Source organism: Bombyx mori, chromosome 19 (genome assembly GCF_030269925.1).
Source record: "Bombyx mori chromosome 19, ASM3026992v2".
Lineage (NCBI taxonomy): Eukaryota > Metazoa > Arthropoda > Insecta > Lepidoptera > Bombycidae > Bombyx > Bombyx mori.
Genome location: NC_085125.1, coordinates 11,955,067 through 11,977,822, shown reverse-complemented (window position 1 = coordinate 11,977,822; position 22,756 = coordinate 11,955,067). Strand labels below are relative to the sequence as shown.

At 37.1% G+C, this 22,756-nt stretch overlaps 1 protein-coding gene across 2 annotated transcripts in view; it reads left to right on the top strand.

Annotated features, from left to right (window-relative positions):
* LOC101739906 (hemicentin-2) overlaps positions 1–22,756 on the top strand; it is a 296,485-nt gene that overhangs the window by 270,295 nt on the left and 3,434 nt on the right. For both annotated transcript variants that reach the window (XM_038017682.2, XM_038017684.2), the window contains exons 2-7: positions 530–623; positions 3,660–3,811; positions 5,300–5,380; positions 7,742–7,825; positions 17,925–18,059; positions 21,767–21,983. In XM_038017682.2, the coding sequence (XP_037873610.1) occupies positions 530–623; positions 3,660–3,811; positions 5,300–5,380; positions 7,742–7,825; positions 17,925–18,059; positions 21,767–21,983 (763 nt within the window). The remainder of the gene's footprint in view (positions 1–529; positions 624–3,659; positions 3,812–5,299; positions 5,381–7,741; positions 7,826–17,924; positions 18,060–21,766; positions 21,984–22,756) is intronic.

Below are 22,756 nucleotides of genomic sequence, written 5' to 3'. Positions count from 1 at the left end.
GTACAACGCCATCTATTGTCAGATAGTGGAAACACAATACTTGAAATGTGTGGAATATTCTCGCTAATTCTAGGGATGTGGTATCGGCTATAAAAGCGTTGCAGAGATGGCACGCAGTCAGTTAGTAATCTTAACTACTCGAAGCGAAACAGCAAACGGATCAGCTGAAGCGAAACGGAAAAAGCGAATGGAGAATTTTAAAGTGTTTGTGAAGTGTTCTAAGTGTTGAATACAATTTTAAGTTGTACTTTGGTGGAACAATATTTTTTTTCAGCTTTAAATATCATCAATCACTGTTTCTGACGTCCCTTTGAAATCCGAACCCATAACTTCAGGGTAGAAATAGGCATGAGAAATGGGTACCACACATACCTACACAAGTCACACAAAATTCCCTAATCTTAAGTCTTTAGCAACGAAACTCCAAATATCTCAGACTAAAATCCATTAAGCACATATTAAATTTATTGTTAACGCCAAAATGCACTTAACGGAGTGCGATTTAACGTTCTCTTTCAATTGGTTCCAGATGAAATGGAAACGTACAGGCGGAATGGGAATACAGCTAGCTGCAGCAGTGTTCTGGATGCTGCCTTTGATCACGTCTTCAACGGGAGATATAAGTGGGTTTTGTATTAATATAATAGACATGAGGCCGTCAGTGCGAAAGTGGCCTAAGCATACTATAACTTAGTATGGAGATAATAAGACTTGAATTTACTGTTAAACCGCTTCGTAGGCAAGCACAGTACCCGTAAAAATTTCGTAGGCAAACACAGTACAGTTTACAAAGCCATCTGTTATCTATTGGTGAAACTCGGGATAGGTCTTGTTTTATTAGGTTTTAAATAAATTGCAATATACTTGGAAGGACGAATATGAAAAAAATTTGGGTTAAGTGACTTTTGCGCTGACTGCCTCATATATTCCATACCGTCGACTATTAATGAAAAAGCCGTCGTAGCTTAAAAGAACAAGACCCAAATGAGGTCCATTTGAGCAATAAAATCAGTAAGGCAAGTATTCTCATCACACTTTCCTACCTTTCTATTGATGGGTGAACGAGTTCACGGCCCACCTGTTTTTAAGTGGTTACTGGAGCCCTTAGATAGCAAAAACGTGAATGTTACAGGAACCTACCAGATAGGCAGCGGCTTGGCTCTGCCCCTGGCATTGCTGACGCCCATGAGCAACGGTGACCACTTACGATCAGTTGGGCCGTATGCTCGTCTGCCCACAAAGGCAATAAAAAAAAACCTGTAGATACTTAGTCTAATTCTCAATTGTATTGCTAAACTTGCTTCCCATATCACTCCAATAGAATAAAATTAAAACCACAATTTTCACGGTGGATTCACGGTGTGATGTCCATAGACTACATAACAACTAAGCCCAGCTATTTTAATTTAGTCCGAATGTTAAGAGGTGAACGAACTGGCCGCCTCAAACATTTTAATTGAACAGCGTGTGTGTTGAACAAATTTGATTATATTGCTCTTATTACTAGAAAGTCTAGACTTCCCAAGGACTCGACAAAGTTGCCTTAGAATTTAATCAAGCGACAGATAAATGAGTTTTAACTTTACCACGCGTAACTGTCTGGGATCAGTCCATTGGATATAAACTCAGACGTTTCAAATCATCTCAATTTAAATGTAGAGATAGCTATTGAGAATCTATATTGCAATAAACATAATAATTCTTTTTTTTGCTTAGATGGGTGGACAAGCTCAGAGCCCACCTGATGTTAAGTGGTTACTGGAGCCCATAGACATTTACGACGTAAATGCGCCACCCACCTTGAGATATAAGTTCTAAGGTCTCAAGTATAGCTACAACGGCTGCCTCACCCTTCAAACCGAAACGCATTACTGCTACACGGCAGAAATAAGCAGGGTGGTTGTGCCTACCCGCGTGGACTCACAATAGGTCCTACCACCAGATTCACCACCAATCAAACAGTGCTTAAATTGGCGCTTAGAGCGATCTCTTACATATTGGTATAGGGGTAATTATGCAAAACTATAGTTCATGCGCATATCATTTTACAATACGTATTAGTTAATTTTATTAGAAAAAGTGTAAGCTTAGGACCCCAAAAAGTCAGCCGGTGCGAACAATTCACTACAACTTTAAAATAATCTTCTTTTTTTTATTGCCCTTGTAGGCAGACGAGCATACGGCTCACCTGATGGTGAGTGGTTACCGTCGCCCATGGACTTCAGCAATGCCAGTTGCAGAGCCAAGCCGCTGCCTACCGCTTAATACTCTCCACAAGCCTCGTTTGAAGAAGGATAAATAAATAATATTTATTTAATAAATAAATAGCTAAATAAATTAACGCTAAATAACGCTAAATAAATAGCTAAAAGTTTAATTGTAAACTATAACTATTATTCTCAAAACAATTTAGATCCCTTATATATAGTTCAAACACGTGTATTATTGTGGGTAAATTGACAATTCCACTAGATGAGTGTTTTCTGAAATTGATATGATACGCTGGAGGACTATATTAATTAATAATAATATTGTTATGTTAGTGTAACGAAACAGCTATGTATATATAAAATTAAACAGACAAACACAATTTGTAATGACAGTATTAAATGGTGCGGAGATATCGTGGTTTTAGCTCTAATAATGTAAGGTTAATTAAAACCATTTGAAATATAGTAATTACATTGAATAAATCGACAAGATAATAAATAATATAAGAACGAAGAATATGCTAAAGTTGTAAATTAGTGATGTCGCTTAAGCATTTAATGATTTTTTCAACAACAACGCTTTAAAAAAAAAAACTAATATTAAAAAAATTATAAATAAAAATTTCTTATTAAAAAAAAAAAAAGATGCACGCTGAGTTTCTTGCCAATTCTTGTCAGGACGGAGGCTAGTTCTTGTTAAAAGTTAAAAATTTAAATTATTTTTACGTAATGCACAAACAGTGTAAAGAAAGAAGCATTCAAATATAGATGTGTCAACTCGCGCCATAATGCGCTCAATGAACTCAAGTAAAAATACATCACAGATTCGTTTAGGATTTCTGTTAATGTCAATTTCATATTAAATAACATCTATTTTCTATAGCATACTAGATAAACTCAGTCCGCTGGTCGATCTCTGATTTAACTTAAATTTGGTCGTTACCAAACCTCATAAAATTACTGGAATCGATGACCTGAACATTTTCTGAAATTTTCATCAGAAACCGTCCAGGCGTATCGGATTCTGCGGGAAACGTACGTACATCGACTTCTATATGTGCACACAGATTAAGATTGCACCGGATCAGGCGATTACTTTTAACAGCTGCATTATCAAAGGTATTCATTCAACTGTGTTATATGAAAAATATGCGTCAAAATTACGTGTTGATACCCTGAAAAAAAACCGAGATGATCTACATAATCTGACTGAGTTTCTCGCCGGATCTTTTCGGCGGGTCGCGATTCCGATCCAGTAGTAGATTCTGCGAAGCACTGCTCTTGCTAGGGCTAGTATTAGTAAATGCTCTCTGGTTGAGCCCGTGAACTTATCCACAGCAAATTCTTTCGGGTTGAGCCCGTGGACTCACCTACCCGTCCGCGTATACCTGGAATAGCCCCTTAGCCTACCAGTGAATAGGTAACGAAAAAAAATTACAAATTTCTCAGGGCACCACGGAGCGTCGAGGGCAAGGGGTTGGCGTGCAGGGACCCAGCAGACTGTTGAAACGGCCGCCAATAACTCGGTCAGCAACATCACTGCACAACTAGGCGGAACCGCCTACCTCCACTGTCTAGTTGGGCATCTCAGCGAGAGAGGGGTGGGTTAAATAATCCCTTCAATTCATTTTTATTTACGATGCATTGCAATGCTACTTACCATACTGATGGCAGGCCGCCTTTTGAGTCCTCACTGGTGTGTATCACCACCCTGTCTATTTCTGTCGTGAACCAGTAACGATTGGAAGGGTGGAGCAGCCGTTGTAAGAACTGAGACCTTAGAACTCATGTCTCAAGGTGGGCTCCGGTAAACACTTAACACCGATGGACCATGAACTCGTCCACCCATCTAAATAATAATGAAAATATATAAAAGTAGCATAGACACTACAATGAAAATTGAAAACGTGAGAGACCGCATGTGTCTCACGTTTCTATACATTTACCAACTTAAACTGAGTTGCCTTTTGGTAGAATGCGGTTTTACCGTGCTTCTGGCAATGCTGATGACTTTTGCTCATGCCCGATCTTGTGTACCGAATGGTAAACAGTCGACGTCGCCCTAAACACGTCCTTACGGATCCTCCCGATCCATTAACGGTGCTTTTAGGTACGTCAAGCACCGGTCACCAACCACGCCGAACCCGTCGCTTGCAACGAAGGGCTCGACGAGTAAATTAGCCTATAGACATAGCCCACTGAATTTCTCGCTGGATTCTGCGAAGCACTGCTCTTGCTAGGGCCAGTGTTAGCAACACCTTTGGCTTGAGCCCCGAGAGCTCACCTACACGCTAGCTGGTATAGCCTCTCAAGGCTATCAGCATAGGTAGGGAAAAAAAACACTTCAAAGCCAAACTATTTTAATAATTATAAGGTATGAGGTACTATAGCCACACGGGTGTTTAACACAAAAAAACTACAGAATGTCTACTTTATACAAACAGATTACAAAATTGTGTGTTGTGTATTTTTTTTATCCCTACCTCAATATCAGCACAAATACCTACTTGTCGATATTTTTATAGTCGATACAACATACCAATTTGTTTTTTTAAACCTAAAATCATTGTTTCTAGTATCAAAATCCTCTCGAGTCCCTTTTGAGGTTCTACGTACTCTAGACTCCATGACTTACAGTAGTCCATCGCGAATCACGTATTATATAGATTGAACATACTGTTATTCCGTTGCCGGTAAAAGCAACGTCATCTATCGCTGAATAGCCGAAACGAATATAGAAGGTAATAGTAAAATCGAGAAGCACAACGCCATCTATTGTCAGATAGAAAAAACATCGAAGCTACTCGACTTGCCCAGAATGGTCTCGATAAATCTAGGGATGTCGTATCGACTATAAAAGCGTTTGTAGAAATGGCACTCAGTAATCGGAACAACTCGAATCGAAACAACAAACGGATCACCTGAAGCGAATTGAGAATTTTAAAGTGTTCTGTTAGTATTCTAAGTGATGAATACAGTTTTAAATTGTACTTTGGTGGAACATTTATTTATCCCGAACCCCAGCGCGTAATACTTAGACTCTGTTTTCCCAGTTTTACGATGAACATTAAAATTGTATTTTCCAACAGCAAGTCTCCTGGATCAGGAAACGTGACTGGCACATTTTGAGCTCCGGGAAATTTACTTACACGAACGACGAGAGATTTCAGGTACGTAACGTGATACCTTTTATTAAATTTAACGTTACTTTGATTGATCCTGCAACATCACGCAGGATCTGTCAATAAAACTTCCTCAACTAGATAATAAGGTTGATGCCGAAGAATTCATAATAAGTTGTATTCCTGTCTTCCTTGACTTCAAATAAAAAAAATTCACCGAAAATATCTCCCTAGAACATTTGTTTCCCTCATTAAAAACTGCAAATGGAAACAAACATACTTACTGAGCTTTTCTTTGAATGCGACTATGGCTATAAATTGCTGGCTTTTTTATATATTTTTTTACGTATAATAACTGCTTACTTGATATCTAAAGATACGCGGAAATGAAAAACAGTTCAGGGTATTCGGAGATTCTAAAATCAATAATTAAAAGATTTATTCGTAGCAAGAAAAGGACGTAAATTAAAATTGAATGCAGACGAAGAAGCCGGACATACGTAGTTTCCATTTACTAGATTTTTTTTATAAGGATTTTATGACCTGGTAACTTAGTCCTTTAAGGTCAAGTCTTATTTTAACTTTAATGAAAACTTTTTTATATGAAAATTGATAATAATATTATGAATTGAAATGAAGTTGAATAATATGACTGATCAGTACTGGTGGTAGGACCTCTTGAGAGTCCGCGCTGGTAGATACCACCACCCTGCCTATTTCTGCCGTGAAGCAGTAATGCGCTTCGGTTTGAAGGGTGGGGCAGCCGTTGTAGCTATACTGAGATCTTAGAACTTATATCTCAAGGTGGGTGGCACTTTTACGTTGTAGATGTCCATGGGCTCCAGTAACCACTTAACACCAGGTGGACTGTAAGCTCGTCCAACCATATAAGCAACAACAACAAAAAAAATTAAACATGGCATGAAATGAAATGAAAACGAAATGTATTGAAATGAAATGAGATGAGATATGATATAATATGGGATGAAATATAATATCAGCTACGTACACGAGGCCATAGATAATACACATAAATTAGGCACGTGTTTCACATCTAAATATTTAGTTCACCTATAGTGGTGTGGGACGCGGGTTAGCACAAATTCCTGGCTAAGCTGTATTGTTTCTGGTAAACCACGCAATTAACCTACAAAGCTATATAAATACGTATTTGCGTAAGTTCCATGTACTGACTATCAAATTGGTTTAGGTATGATACTTAGAAAGCACTTCAAAATCAAATCCAAAAATAAAAAGTTAATAGGCAGCAGCTTGGTCGGTAGGCAATGGCTTGGGTCTACACCTGGCTTTGCTGAAGTCCTTGGACGGTAATCACTAACCATCAGGCGGGCCGTTCGTCTGCCCACAAGAGCAATAAAAAAAAATTATATATATACTTTGTGGAGGTATACGAAAAAGGGAAAATCTTCCGAAGGGTCCGAATGTTGTATATTATATGTAAGCTTATCTTGAAAATGTCGTAAACAAGATTTAGATATCTATCAAATATCTAGGGTTCTGTGATGGGAACTTTAAATTCAGAGGTTTTTAATAATATAATGCTCTTATTTCTTACTGTACTAATGCGTGAATGACCTCACAGGACGCCTAATGTTCAGTGTTCATTAGGTGTAAGTTATTTTTTTTTTATTGCTTATATTGGTGGACGAGCTCACAGCCCACCTGGTGTTGAGTGGTTACTGGATCCTATAGACATCTACAACGTAAATGCGCCACCCGCCTTGAGATATAAGTTCTACGGTCTCAAGTATAGTTACAACGGCTGCCCCACCCTTCAAACCGAGACGCATTACGGCAGAAATAGGCAGGGCGGTGGTAGGTACCCGCGTGGACTCTCAAGAGGTCCTACCACCAGTAAAGTCTCAATTGAGTTTGGTAATGACTGTCTCACGTCTCAAACCAGACAACAATCCTGCTGTGACAGAAATGAGACGGTTATAAAAACTGCCCGTGCGGGTCTACAGTATGCCTTACCACCAATAAAACTCTATGCACGATAGACCGACGGTCCGAATTTGCTTGTACGCAACTTAGATCTATGCAATATAACAATGTCAATAGCACAATTCCAGTTGTTGCCAGTATAATAATATTTAACGCTACAATAGACAATTCAATTCAAAGTGACTTTTACTGGTGGTAGGACCTCATGTGAGTCCGCACAGGTAGGTACCACCACCCCGCCTCAACGTGGTTGGCGCATTTGCGTTGTAAATGTCTATGGGCTCCAGTAACCACTTAGCACCAGGTGGGCTGTAAGCTCGTCCATTCATCTAAGCAAGAAAAAGAAAAAAAGTGACCACACACTCAGATCGACTATACAACTACAACATTAGGACACAAAAGATATTTTTATAAAGGTCCTTAACAGAATTGATACGTTTTCAGGTATTACACGGCGAAGGTTCTGAAGATTGGACTCTGCAGATTAAGTTTGTTCAAAAGAGAGACAACGGTACTTACGAGTGTCAGGTAAGCTTAATTTCAAAAGCTTCATTAATAATGTTAAATAAGTTTTTTTTGTTTGTTTTCTTGAGCTTTAGAGATTATTTAAAATTTATATTTAATATAATATCTATTTTTACTTCAAACTGGATTTCATTGTTTTCAACGAAGGTTTTATTCATGTGAGTTATTTTTTCTTAATTTTCATTGCATTGTAATAGTGAGCATAATAAAATAACGTATCATGTTTTAATTCGTTTTTTTTTAACTACTTTATTTTAGGAGAACTTCTCAATTAAAATAGGTCATAATAATATATCATCATTATCCTGCCCTTCTCCCAGTCACCTGGGGTCGGTGCAACATGTTTTCTCCTTCCATACTCTTCTATCATATACCATTTCTTCGCTCACTCCCTTCTTACCCATATCGTCTTTCACACAATCCATCCATTTCTTCTTAGGTCTACCTCTTCCTCTGTATCCTTCCACATTCATAATTAACACTCTCTTACCAACCTCATTTTCATTTCGTCTCATCACATGTCCATACCATCCCAATCGCGCACTCCTCAGCTTCTCTGTCACAGGTGCCACTTTCAGACTTCGTCATAATATATAATAAACTCAATGAAATAACTTCAATGAATTTATAATTCTGACTTTCTAATAAATTTCCATGAAAACGACTTCAAAAGCGGTATTTAAAGGAATTCCCGTAAACAATTTCACTTTGTAAGCACCTCGGAAATTACTTGTAATCAGTGTCCCTTACTTGAAGGAGATTCAAACGGTGTACGAGAACAAATGGTTATTAAGAATTTATTGTATAACAGGTCGAGAAAGCGTCATTTTAACTTCGACTTGATGTTATTTGTTTGCAAGTACTTATTTAACGTTCCAAAATAGTTTGGTTTTCCGAAGAAGAGTAATTACAACTAAAAGCTATTTATACAGGAATTTATAGATACTCAATTGTACAAGTTTGATTTAACAAACTTTACATTTGTAAATTAGTTTTCTGTAAGCTTAAGTTAGAGAAAATTAGTTGAATTACTTTTTTATAATTAATAACAATAATAAATTAATTGGTCTATCGGTCTGTTGGCCAATAATTAATTAAAAAATAAAAATGTATCTTGTCAATTTCGGTTTCTTACCCTTAAGTCCCGTTCATCGTTCTCGTCAAACCCGTCGTTTGCAACGAAAGACTCGGTGAGTAAATTAACCCCACAGACACAGCCCACTGAGTTTCTCGCCGGATCTTCTCAGTAGGTCGCGTTTCCGATCCGGTGGTAGATTCTGCGAAACACTGCTCTTGCTAGGGTTAGTGTTAGGAACGTCGTCAGGTTTGAGCCCCGTGAGCTCACCTACTTGTTAAGGTTACGCTGAAATGGCATCTCAAGGCATGAAAAATATACTTAAGAACATACAACATCGATCTTGAAAATCAATAGTACCACAGCCCAAATTTAGCCATTAACTGTCGCTAATATTTTTTTTAAAGGCCAACTGTACTATTTAACTAAAGGTATCTAACTAAACAGCCTTTTTTCTCAGGCCGTGGGCCGAACCTTTTACGAGGTCTCCGCGAACTAATTAAACAGCCTAGACTAACTATTACTACCGACACTGTTTTTATTTTATTCCTTAAGCTCACAGCCCCATGGAGCTCTCTGTATTTAAGGGGTTGCCGGAACCCGTAGACTCCCCAACCTATGCCTACCGAACATAACTTTATATTTCAGGTATTTATATCCACTGCATATTACCTACGTAATAACGTTTTTTTTTCACCTTTTTTTATGACACAATGTTATTCGTTCATCGTGAAAGTCAATTGTGGACATTAAGATTATAATCGTTGCGTATTTTGAGTATCATTGGCTCATTTCGGCCCACCTGATGCTAAGCGATTACTTACCCACCTTGTGACAGCGCCTTAGCCCCCAGAAACGCGTGAAGGCATATCCGCTAATTAACTTCACGGGCGTAATGCTCGTGAGCCTGGCCTCGAATCAGTGACCCGAGAGACCGAATATCGACCGTTTCCGTAGCCCTACGAATCGAAAAGAACTAATAATATTAATATTTCTAGTGAATTACGTTCAAAAGGTTTTTTTTTGTTTTGTAGGGAACATTCCGTTGATGTTAATTAAAATACCTTAGCCGTAATGACTTTCTTTCGTTCGCATTCGGTCAATGACATATTCTCATTTTTGAATGAATCGTTACGATATTTAATTGAACTAGTGGCCCCGCAGTAGTCGAAATTCGACTATAATTCATTGGAATTGTAAGTTTGTACACTATTATGATTGTATTTTGTACTTCTTTAATCACAAATTTCGCCAAGACTACACTACACTATAAAAATATTAACAAAGACAAACAATATATTTTAATCTATTCTCAATTTGACAACAGACGTCAAGAACAAAACTTTGACAATAAATAGTATGCATGCGTGTGTGCGTCAAATACATGGTATGTAGTGTGTGTAATGTTTTCTTTATTCATTTAATGTATCTTTTATGCATTATTTAAAAAAAAAATATTAGCATTGTGCACATCTTCACTATATTCTCTATAAGTGTGGGAAATTTCATACTCCACCGTCCGCGCAATTTTCGTAAAAAGGGATACAAAGTTTTTGCTTCACGTATTAATATATAGATTCCAGTAAACAAACTTTTAAACTTCGCACGTATCTACGATTTAAGCGCTTTCAGGGAGCAACAGAACAATTTTTCCCCCTACTTATTCGCTGGTAACCTAAGGCCCTATTCCAGATATGACCGGCCGGTAGGTGAGCTCACCGGCTCAACCTAAGAGAATTTAATAACACTAGCCCTAACAAGGGCAGTGCTTCGCAGAGTTTACCACCGGATTGGAATTACGACCCACTAAGAAGATCAGGCGAGAAACTCGGTGGGCTAACACAGAACCAAGGGAATAATTAGGAATATTATGTTCTTTTTTTTATAATAATTATTTTTTTTATAAAAAATATTTAGACAGTCTACTGTTGCTGTCACTGACGAGGAGTCATCAATGGGAGAAATTAAATATAAATCGAAAAGACAAAAAATGTATATAGATGTGATTATTTAAATACTAATGAATGGAATTAAAATAGTCTTAAGATAGCCTTCCGCTATCGCAATCCAGAGCCTGAGGTCTGATACATGATGACGAGATGTACCAAAAAATATTTATATCCCATCTACAATCACGCCGTTTAACATTTCATTGGCACTGTTCGTATGTAAACAATTTGTGTATCACGTATCCTCACACAAATTCCAATTCAGTGGACGTCTACATTCCGCGCATCGTTGTTATTCGAAGCACGCGTCGATCTGATTGTTTGTTACGAGTTCGTGTATACGCGTCGAGGTTCGCGTCAGCTTCGTCAGTTTCGTGTCAGCGCTAAACGCGGTACCTACCAGTTGACGTGTTTCGTTTGAAATTAGACATTACAATGATGAAAATAGACAGTGCTGGATTTACACTAGGGGCGGTTGGGGCAAGTGCCCAGGGCGGCAAAATTTTTAAAGTATTGTTTTTTGTCTTAGCAATATTGTTGAATATAATTAATTAATTCTAGTAATTAATAACTTTCTGTTTAATTGATAATTCAACAAATTCAATTCATCCATTATTTGTGAATTATAATTTTGGAACTTTTGTTAAAAATTAATAATCAAAATGATTTAACAATTTATTTTCTTGGACATTTGAAATAATAATCGATTTTTCCATTTTCTGGAATTAAAGAATACCTAATAGAGAATAATAATAAATAATTAATTGGCACCCTTAGTGCAAAATTTATAATTGTTAGAAAAAAACAGATATTAATTTATGTTTTTGGAATATATAACATATTATGATAAAGCTTCTGCAATAAATTAGTTATTTTAATTTTGAAAAATAAAATATATAAACTATAAGTTTAGATAAAATTCTAGTATCGGGGCGGACTTTTTCCGGTGCCCAGGAGCGGCATTAAGTCTAAATCCGGCCCTGAAAATAGAACACGTAACGATAGCACATTGTTCCGATGTGAACTGATAATTAATTCCAAAAATAGAATTATATTGTTTATCGCTTCAAAGCCGATGCAATACAACGTATTTAGATGTTTTGTTTGATTTTGAAGAGCGTATCTTTTGTTTCATAATAATAAAATCTATACTTTTTTTTTAGTAAAATTCTAAGCCTTTGGCTATATGAAAATTTAATAGGTGCGAAATGAAAATAGTATGAATTAGCTGAAATTAAATTAAAGGAAATGGTAGTGCAAGGTAGAGAGGGAAGGGGTTGACCAAGAAGACATGAATGGAGTGGGTAAATGAGGATATAAGAGAGAGAGAGGAGTGAGTGTTGAGCTGACGGCTGACAGAAGAGAATGGATGAGAAAAATTACCTGTGTTAGTGGGATAAGGTAAAGAAAAAGAAGTTAAATGTTAGTTAATATGAATCATAGTTAATACCGTAATTTCCAAACTTATTTTTATCAAAATTTTCCTCTAAACATGTAATAGAAATCAACTATTTCCTCATTTCAACACGGCCAGCTTTATTTTGGAAAATGCAACATTCAAAATGTTCCGCGTACATTTTGAAATGCATCGTTCATTAACAAATACGACTTCAAAGCGAATTCAAACAGCTTTTGGTGAACGTGTTAAAACTTAACAACAAATACATTTCTGACAACATTTTTTATTTTTTATTTATACTTTATGCACAAAACAAAACTTGTACACAGGCGGACTTAATGCCATGGGCATTCTCTTCCAGTCGGCCATAGGGTGGTGCAGAGATAATGCATGGTAGGTGCATTAACAAAAGAATAACAAACAACAACAACAAAACAAAAAACAAAAAAAGAACAAACTCAAAACAAAAATCTTCCTTAAAACAACATCTCAGTATTATAGAATACACATAATGTTAAATATAGGTACTTATATAGATTACATATGACACACACATTTTCCGTAAGCTTGTAAACTAAATAGCTTCCGTCGTTGTACTGCATGTGTGAGAGCGTCACTTTAGCCCACTGAGTTTCTCGCCGGATCTTCTCAGTGGGTCGCGTTTCCGATCCGGTGGCAGATTCTACGAAGCACTGCTCTTACTAGGGCTAGTGTTAGCAACATTCCCGATTTGAGCCCCGTAAGCTCACCTACACGTCAAGGAGAAGCTGAAATAACCGCAGATCAGCGGTAGCTGGAGCTCATGAAAATAATGTCGGTACCGCCACTCACCTTGAAACATGAATACGAAATATCATCACAACTATTACACTCTTCAAAGATTTATATAAGGTAGCGATTCAGCTCATCGTCAAAATACGTTGTGGGAATTACTACAAAGGGAAGATCTTTCACTGAGCGAGCGAAGTTGCTCGGTAGACCGACGGCCCGAATGTTATTGTTCGGAACTTGTATATATGCAAGCTTATCTTGAAAATGTCGTAAGCGAGATTCAGGCATTTGTCAAAGATCTTGTGTTCTATGATGGCTATCGCCACAACGTCACAACCTACAAGCTTAAATACATGCCGTAAACCGTTGTCATTTGTGACCACGGAAACTGCCAAGTATCCGAAAACATACAAAACGACAGAAAATAGAGACAATTTTAAACAGTAATATTAATACGTGAAGCAAAAACTTTATATCCCTTTTTACGAAAAATGCGCGGACGGAGGAGTATGAAACATTCCACACTTATAGAGAATATAGAGAAGAAGAAGCACAATGCTAATATTTTTTTAAAATAATGCATAAAAGATACATTAAATCAATAAAGAAATCATTACACACACTACATACCATGTATTTGACGCACACACGCATGCATACTATTTATTGTCAAACTTTTGTTCTTGGCGTCTGTTGTAAAATTGAGAATAGATTAAATATTGTTTACCTTTGGTAATATTTTTATAGTGTAGTCTTGGCGAAATTATAGAAGTATAAATTATAATAGTGTACAAACTTACAATTCCAATTAATTATAGTCGAATTTCGACTACTGCGGGACCTCTAGTGTTCTTTAATTATGGATAGCTCTGTTTTCAGTGACAAGCCATTGAATCTCTGAAACAAATATCGGTTTTAGAATTTTTAGAGTTGCTTAAGAGTTTTGCCGATAAATGAGCATCAAAAGAGATCTCAACGAGGAATCGCATCGACAGCCTACGCATTAAGTGCCATAGAACAAAAGCCGCCACCAAATGTAGATGATACGGCCGTATTTGCATAGAGAAAATCATTTCGTGTATCGAAGACCCGTTTGTGTCTCGCAACGGAATAACGTGTGGTGACCATGTTTGTTGGAACGACGCAGAAATAATAATAATGATTGAACGTCTTAGTTAAGGTAAATTTTTTTTTTTTGTATTCCTTGGATGGATGGGCGATCTCATAGCCCAACCCTGGTGTTAAGTGGTTACTGGAGCCCATAGACATCTACAACGTAAATGCGCCACCCACCTCGAGATATAAGTTCTAAGATCTCAGTATAGTTACAACGGCTACCCCACCCTTCGAACCGAAACTCATTACTGCTTCACGGCGGAAATAGGCGGGGTGGTGGTACCTACCCGTGCGGACTCCCAAGAGGTCCCACCACCAGTGATAATGTAAATTTTACCGTTAACCCTTCAGGCATTAGGTCGAATATCCTTGAAAGCTGTTGTGGTGTTTAAGACGCCCTGTGTACACATTTCGGCTATGCCGGTGTTTCAATTACAGCAAGTAGATTATTATACTCTAGTCATTTTTTTTTAGTGAAATATCTAGTATTACGTCTCTGACGTGAGGTAATAAATAAATATTTATTATAAATATTTACTAACAATCAAGCCACGTTAACTGGTCCCGTGGTAAGTTCGTAAAGAACTTATGTTACAGGTACCAGATAACGGAAATAAATGTAAGATTTTTATTATACACGTACATATATTTAATATACATCCATAACTTCTTCATTCATAAATTTTTGCTCGTTTGCCTCTTAGCTGTTATAAAAAAACAAAACAAAAACCCTGGAAAGGACATTTATATTTATCATATAAATATCTTCCCTTGGCGGGATTCGAACCCGCGACCCACTTGTGTAGTGACCATGTCACTTACCACTACACCAGACGACCGTAATAATGTCCATGATGAAGGAATCGTCATCATCTCAGCCTTTATACTGTTGGACATAGGCCTCTCTAACTGATGACCCGTGCGGCCGATCCGTTAGCACCTGCATCCAACAGGACCCATCGATTATACTAGGTGATCGTTATACCATCTGGTATAACATAGAAGGAATAGCATCGTCTACTATACGCGGCCTGTAAGCTTTAAAAGTATCCATGAAAACTGAACTGGGATAGATAAGCTCCTAATCACAACTGTACGTTTGAATGATGGGACAAACATTGTAGGTACAATACATTTGAAATGTCAACTTTATGTCCCAATGTGGAAAGTCGTATTTATTTTGTTGTCAATTAGCTAACATGCTCACACAACACTATGTAGGCCGATAACTCCTATGTTCTTTAATTTGAAAAAAAAACATTAGCTATACGCATAAGATCAAATGTTCATACATGCCACGATCGTGACCGGAATCACACATTGCGATAACATTGATAATGCAATTCACTGTCAATGTCCCAATCTACAAACTTTGCCCAGGGATAACTAATTTTGTGTCAGAGCTAACAAAATATATCAGAGCTTGTTATCGCGTGCCCTTATTTTATTTTTGATTGACCCTATTCAATGTCACTGCTGCTAATAGACATCAAAACTTTGAATGTGACCTTGAGAGAAAAGGTGGAATTCTTAGTGGTTGGTTGAGTTTACCCATTCGGACAAACCCACCAGCAAAACCTCTTCACATTACCTGGAGGTAAGCGTCAATTGCTATCATAAAATTTCCTATGTCTGCATATTTTAGACTAAGCAAACTCTTATTAGATGCGATAGCCAGGGAACCACGGACCATCTTGAATTATGATGCCAGTCTGAATTGCAAAAGGATTAATAATTATTTAACTTGGAACGCATGACTGGTTCGAGGTCTTCAGGCAGGATAGTGACGATTTACGTCCTCAATATCTAATTATGTATCGAACTGAAAAGAAAATGATTCTTTAGACTAAAATTAAATGACCATTATGAATTACAACCACTGTCTGTCCCGAGGTTCTAATCACAATATTATCTTATAACTATATAACATATAACATTAGCTGGTGGTAGGACATCTTGTGAGTGCGCACGGGTAGGTACCACCACCCCGCCTATTTCTGCCGTGAAGCAGTAATGCGTTTGGGTTTGAAGGGTGGGGCAGCCGTTGTAACTATACTGAGACCTTAGGACTTATATCTCAATGCTGGTGGCGCATTTACATTGTAGATGTCTCTGGGCTCCAGTAACCACTTAATATCAGGTGGGCTGTGAGCTCGTCCAGCCATCTAAACAATAAAAAAAAAATTAGAATTCTAAATGTCCAAGTTAGTAAGTAAATCGTTTTTCATTTCGAAATATTTCAGACATTCTTTTTTCAAATTAAATCTAATATTTCTTCGAAGACGAAAGCTTATTGAGGAACTTTAAAGCCATGGTCACCCCGTAAAAGGGTTAAAACGCCAAGCCATCCGTAAAATAAACGAAAACGTATTTTCGCGTAAAAATACAAGCTCTGTTTAGTTACGACAGACTTCGACTTTTCAACCTTTTATATTACGTAACTGCTTTATACAATATTCGTAGGTACTTCAATATATTGAAACAGTAATAATATTACGTAATAATACATTTTTTGTTTTTTTTTTTGTTACTGTGACAAAGGAGAATAAAATTTACATAGAGTAGTAATAAAAGTATGAAATTCGTAAGTTATATGCTCTGTTTGTTTTAGTTTCAATGCGCTCTTACAAAAGTAGTTTTTTTATCTACTCTTGACTTTAAGTCCCGATAATTTTCTCGGATTGGATCTTCTAAGTAAATCGCAATTACTATCAGGTGGTAAATGTACTTGCGAAGCAGCTACCCGTTAGCAGCTTTTTACTAGGGATGGGGGGCGTGGCATGTCGGAGTCGAAGTGACTAAGCCCTCCTATCGCTCAACAACCCACGTCCGAACCTTGCATGAGCCAGAACTCATGAAAAGGCAAAGGGCGGAAAGTGAAGTGTTTAGTGCGGAGCATCTCTGCCATCACCCTCCCCCTCAGGACGCCGGACCGGCAGTCGTCAGCGCCATGACCACCAGCCCTCTCGGTCGGCAGGCTATCTGAAGCCCATCTAGATGGCGTCGGTTAGAGTGGGTGCCCGTTAGCAGCTAGGCCTCTTTTGGTGACACTTGGGTCTCAATTAGTAAGCCCTACCCTTCCAACTGAGCTTTCGCATCCACCTGGTTTAAAGTAGCTACCGGAGCCCAATTAAATTCGTAAATTCACACACCTTGGGACAAGAGTTCTAAGCTCTTAGTTTTAACAGTACAACAGCTGCCCACTCTTCAAACCGAAACTCATTACTGCTTACTGCTGCATCAAATAGCCAGGGACGTGGTATCTACCCGTGCAGACTAAGAAGACGTCTTACCACCAGCAGTAAATCCCGCGATTTAGGCACCGCTCGATTTAGTTATGTTTAGATTGGATTGAAAAGATTCTTAAAAACTAATATTTCAACCAAAAAATAAATAATCGGAGACATATTTCACAAAAGCATCTATGCTATGCGTATCGGAGACCGATATTCATAATTATTTACGATTTTACATATTTAGAAACTTGTAAATACGTATATGTATGTAGAAATTAAACAGAGAGTACACAAGAAACTTTGTTCATCACACGGATTTTTGCCCGATATCCCAATTCATATCTGCTCGAATAACTTTCATAAAATTTATTGTAAAGCTAAACCTGTCGTTTTTCTTTCTTTACTGAATAAATTAATTGATAATTAAAGAAACTTGTACCTGTACTGCCCCTGGCATTGCTGAAGTCCATGGGCGACAGTAACCATTTACCATCAGGTGGGCCGTATGCTCATCTGCCTACACTTGTATATGCTAAACCGTAAACTTTGATTCCAGGTGTCAACAAGAACTGGGATAGTGTCGCATTACGTACGTCTCCAGATAGTGGTTCCGGAGGCCTTCATTCTTGGCTCCGGAGAACACCACGTCGATCTGGGCAGCGTCATCCACCTCATATGTATCGTGGAGAAGGTGTGTATGTCCTTCGAAATAAGTTAAAAAGGAATAAGTTATGGCGAATTATAGATTTAGGGAGTTCCTGATATTGCTAGTATGATATACTATGAACATAAGGAGGTTATATATACACGTTATTATGTCGCTTGCAACAATGCCTAAGCATTTGGATTTCACTAAAACTAAAAATCATGATAAGAACCCGTACTAATTAATATAAATAGCCAAAAACAATTAAAACAATTCGTAAGCTTACAAAAACGGGTGAGTTACGGCTTTTTTTTTTCGAAAATACTCAAAATTCAAAACTCAAAAAATGGCCGCAACCGAAAAAGGAAAGGATTATAGAACCCAATGCTTAAATGAACATAACTATGTAATAATACTATGTGGTTTAACTCGAGAGTGTTCATTCGAAATATTATCAAGGATTACATGAATCGGGGATTAGAAAATCGATCATATCTATAAAGTTATTAGACGGTAATCGGATCTCTGTCTGCCTCCGACGGCAAGTTGGACGATATACAAAAACTCAAGATTATCATAGGTACTCAGACCACGCCGATATAATAATATCTTAAGTGACATAACACGTACAAAAACAAAATCTCCGATCGATTCAGCATTCTCCAAGACGTGTGTATATGGAATTTGCAAAACGTTTGGATTCAAAGAACTTCTTAATACTATACAATTCTTAGACGAATTATCCGTTGGAGAATCCACACGGCTTTTTAGCATTTAACTGAGCTATACATGAGGGGCCAATTCAAACGTAGATGTAGTATTATGTAGATATTTAATGTAATGAATTATATTATGTACATCAAATTATTACATAGCACCATTAAAATCGCAAAAAGATAACGGACTCTTTTTCGATCTTATTACCATTAACGGATAACTTCTTAAACTGCTTCAGTTAATCCCTATTTTGATAACATCACCTAGTACTGCAGAGTAATATAGTCATTTAATGTTTAAACAGAACTATTTCTTTAAGCTTTGGTTTCCGTCACCACACTATGAAACACATTAAGCATATTTTTCCGTTTTTTTTTTGAATTGTTATTGTTTTTATTTTACGTTTTGTGTTAAATTTTTAATTCTAGGTCATACAACGCCACACACTTTTAGTTATTTAAATGATGCTTAGTTGTAAGATGAGTTTTTATATATTTTAAGTTCTCTGTTAAGCTTTAAAATACATTAAATAAAAAATAAAATAAAAAATAGTTAGTGCCGTTTTTTATTAATGTGTCTAAAGCTGGTAAAGTAAGAAATATAACAATAATACTTGCGTTGGCTTGGTGTTGCGATGAATGAGAACCAGCCAATGCCCAAAACACTTCATTATGGATCCTCCCGATCCATTAACGGTGCTTTTAGGTACCTCAAGCACCGGTCACCGTCCTCGCCGAACCTGTCCCTCGCGACGAAGAGCTCGACGAGCGAATTAACCCATAGACACAGCCCACTGAGTTTCTCGCCGGATCTTCTCAGTGGGTCGCGTTTCCGATCCGGTGGTAGATTCTGCGAAGCACTGCTCTTGCTAGGGCAAGTGTTAGCATCACTCCGGTTTGAGTCCCGTGAGCTCACCTACACGTTAGGGTGAAGCTGAAATAGGCTCTCAAGGCTATCGCATAGGTAGGGAAAAAAAGAGAACCAGACAATAACTTGCACAGGTTCATTCGTTCAATCAATCATTAATGTAATTAAATAATTTCATTAAAATACCACATTTTATTTGTTGCCGTGAAAATAATTCTATATTTTTTTTATTTCTTACATGGGTGGACGAGCTTACAGCCCACCTGATTTTAAGTGGTTACTGGAGCCCATAGACATCTACGACGTAAATGCGCCACCCGCCTTGAGATATAAGTTCTAAGGTATCAATATAGTTACAACGGCTGTTCCAACCTTCAAACCGAAACGCATTACTGCTTCACGGCAGAAATAGGCGGGGTGGTGGTACTTACCTGTGCGGACTCACAAGCGGTCCTACCAGTAGTAATTACACAAATTACAATTTTGCGGGTTTGATTTTTATTACACGATGTTATTCCTTCACCGTGGAAGTCAATCGTGAACATTTGTTAGGTACGTATTTCATTAGAAAAATTGGTACCCGCCTGCGGGATTCGAACACATACGAATGCGTCTGTGTCTTATCCATCCTGTAGGCCACAACAATTCTTAATTTATAAACTTCTTAAATTATAAATTCTTCAAATTCGACTTCTTCAATTATAAAAGAACATTGTGCAAAATAAAAGCAAACATGCGTTATCAAATTCACATTCAACCTGAAAACTGTACAATCAATAGCTCTGATAATATTGTAAGTATCATAAATAAAAATGTCGCAAACGGTAATAAAAATTGGAGAAAAAAATACCTCATATATTAAATCGAAGAACAACAATATTTTACGGGTGTCGCGTACGGAAACTCATAAAAAAAACCAGAGCGAAATCATAAAATATTATATTTGTTATACGTATGTACGTGGCAGGATATAACACGGACCGACTTATTAATGTATGGTACTGCTCATTTTATTGGCACTCACGAAGCATTTTATTGCAGTTGTACAAAATCTGAATGTTATTTTCAAACTTTCGATAGTTGATTTTCGAGTTTAATGTACTAAAGTTCACTGATTATTCATCTGTGATATATAACTCTTTTACGAGTTCTAGTTTTATTTTGTGACTCGTATTTTATGAGGGCAATGCCTCGGTGTGGCTTACAATAGAATAATGCTTCGAAAAATTTTCATATTTATATGAAAACAGATACATAATAATTATTATATTAATTAATATTATTTATAACAACGGATTATTATCATTTTTGAAAAATATTAATTGAATTATTGAACCTTATAAATATATTTTTTTTTTATTAATTAGATTGGTGGCCGAGCTCACAGCCCACCTGGTGTTAAGTGGTTACTGGAGCCCATAGACATCTACAACGTAAATGCGTCACGAACCTTGAGATATAAGTTCTAAGGTCTCAGTATGGCTACAAAAGCTGCGCCACCCTTCAAACCGAAACGCGTTACTGCTTCACGGCAGAAATCACAGACTCACAAGAGGTCCTACCACCAGTAATAAAAGATAATTATCAAAAAAACAAAGGCGCTGCTTATTTCTTTAAGAAATCTCTTCCAGCAGACCTGCGAGAGGATTATGAGAATAATAATTAAAAGTGATGAGTGTGTGTAGAACAAATAACAAATACAACATGAGAATTATAGTAACGCACATATACACAGCAAATATTGTTAAACTTGAATACAAAATATTATAAGTAACACAGTATATACGAAGAGTATAGAACGATGATCATTCGGTTGATGAGAGATTATATTATTATTATATGTTTGTTAAAGTTAAATCATTTAATTATTGTACAATAACTAAACACAGAAAATGAAAAAACAATAAATCATACAAGTCTTTATTGGCTATATAGACAAATTGATTAAATTTTATCGAATTTGTGGTTTGTGAAAATTTCCAAAAATTTTCATTAACAATAAAATATAGGATAGGTAATATGTTACTGTCATCTACAGGACCAATGAGGAATTAATCGAAGCGAAGCCATCTAGTGGTCGACGCCCGTAAACTTGAGTGCTTGAGTTGCTTATCTTTAACTAATTTATGTGTATTATCTATGTTGAAAGGCGTTATTGATTTTTTCAGAGTCCAACACCCCCGCAATACGTCTTCTGGTACCACAATGACAGGATGATAAACTATGATGCTACAAGAGGAGGGATCACAGTGGAGACCGAGCCCGGCGCCCGTACCCAATCCAGACTCACAGTCAGAGGCGCAACACTCAAAGATTCCGGGAATTACACATGCAGCGCTAGTAACACTGAGCCTGCTTCTATACACGTTTTCGTCTCGGAAGGAAGTGAGTACAAGAAATTCTTTAATTCATAAGCACGTTTCTTGCCCAGCCCTTCTGGGTGCTCATTAATGAAATCATAACAGAATATTAACCGCATTTAAGCTATTGCGTAGCTTTTATCGCGGGATTTGAGCGCGGCGACCGAATCAATAAATTTCGTAACGAAAATAAAACCTAACACCCCCAACTCCGCGTACCATGTAGCTCGCGTTCAACACATTCATGTGTAGTGTTTGTGAATAAGCGTGCGGCGTGACATCGCACTGCATGCGCATCATGAAAAGTCTGTCCATCTCTCTCTCGCGCGGTCTAGCTTATGAGTGTGAAGGAGACGGTTACTATTTTGCTTTTGTTAATGTTTATAAATATAGCGTGGTCTTATTTTATTATTGTTTTAATATTAAATTATTATTGTCTACTTATAATTGCAGTTGATAATTGCAATAGCTTTACCGCGGCAGTCCCCGAGTGCCAAACGTGTTTTTATTTAAAACAAAATCTGCGTTAAGATGTTATCAGTCTTCTATTAAAATGAAACACCTTAATATCACTTCTCGTCGGATTGAGTATCTTAAGCACGAAAAGTTACATCGTTGCCTTTCATTTCCGTTTTAGAAGTTAAAGATTAATTATAACTTCAACAAGTTTAAGTCGATTGTTTTGAGCTTGCTCAAAATAAAGCCCACTGATATTGTTATATTTCAATAATAAACATAAACAGAACCAATCTGTAAATATTTCAATAAAATAAATGAATATGTTTTGTTCGTAAATTA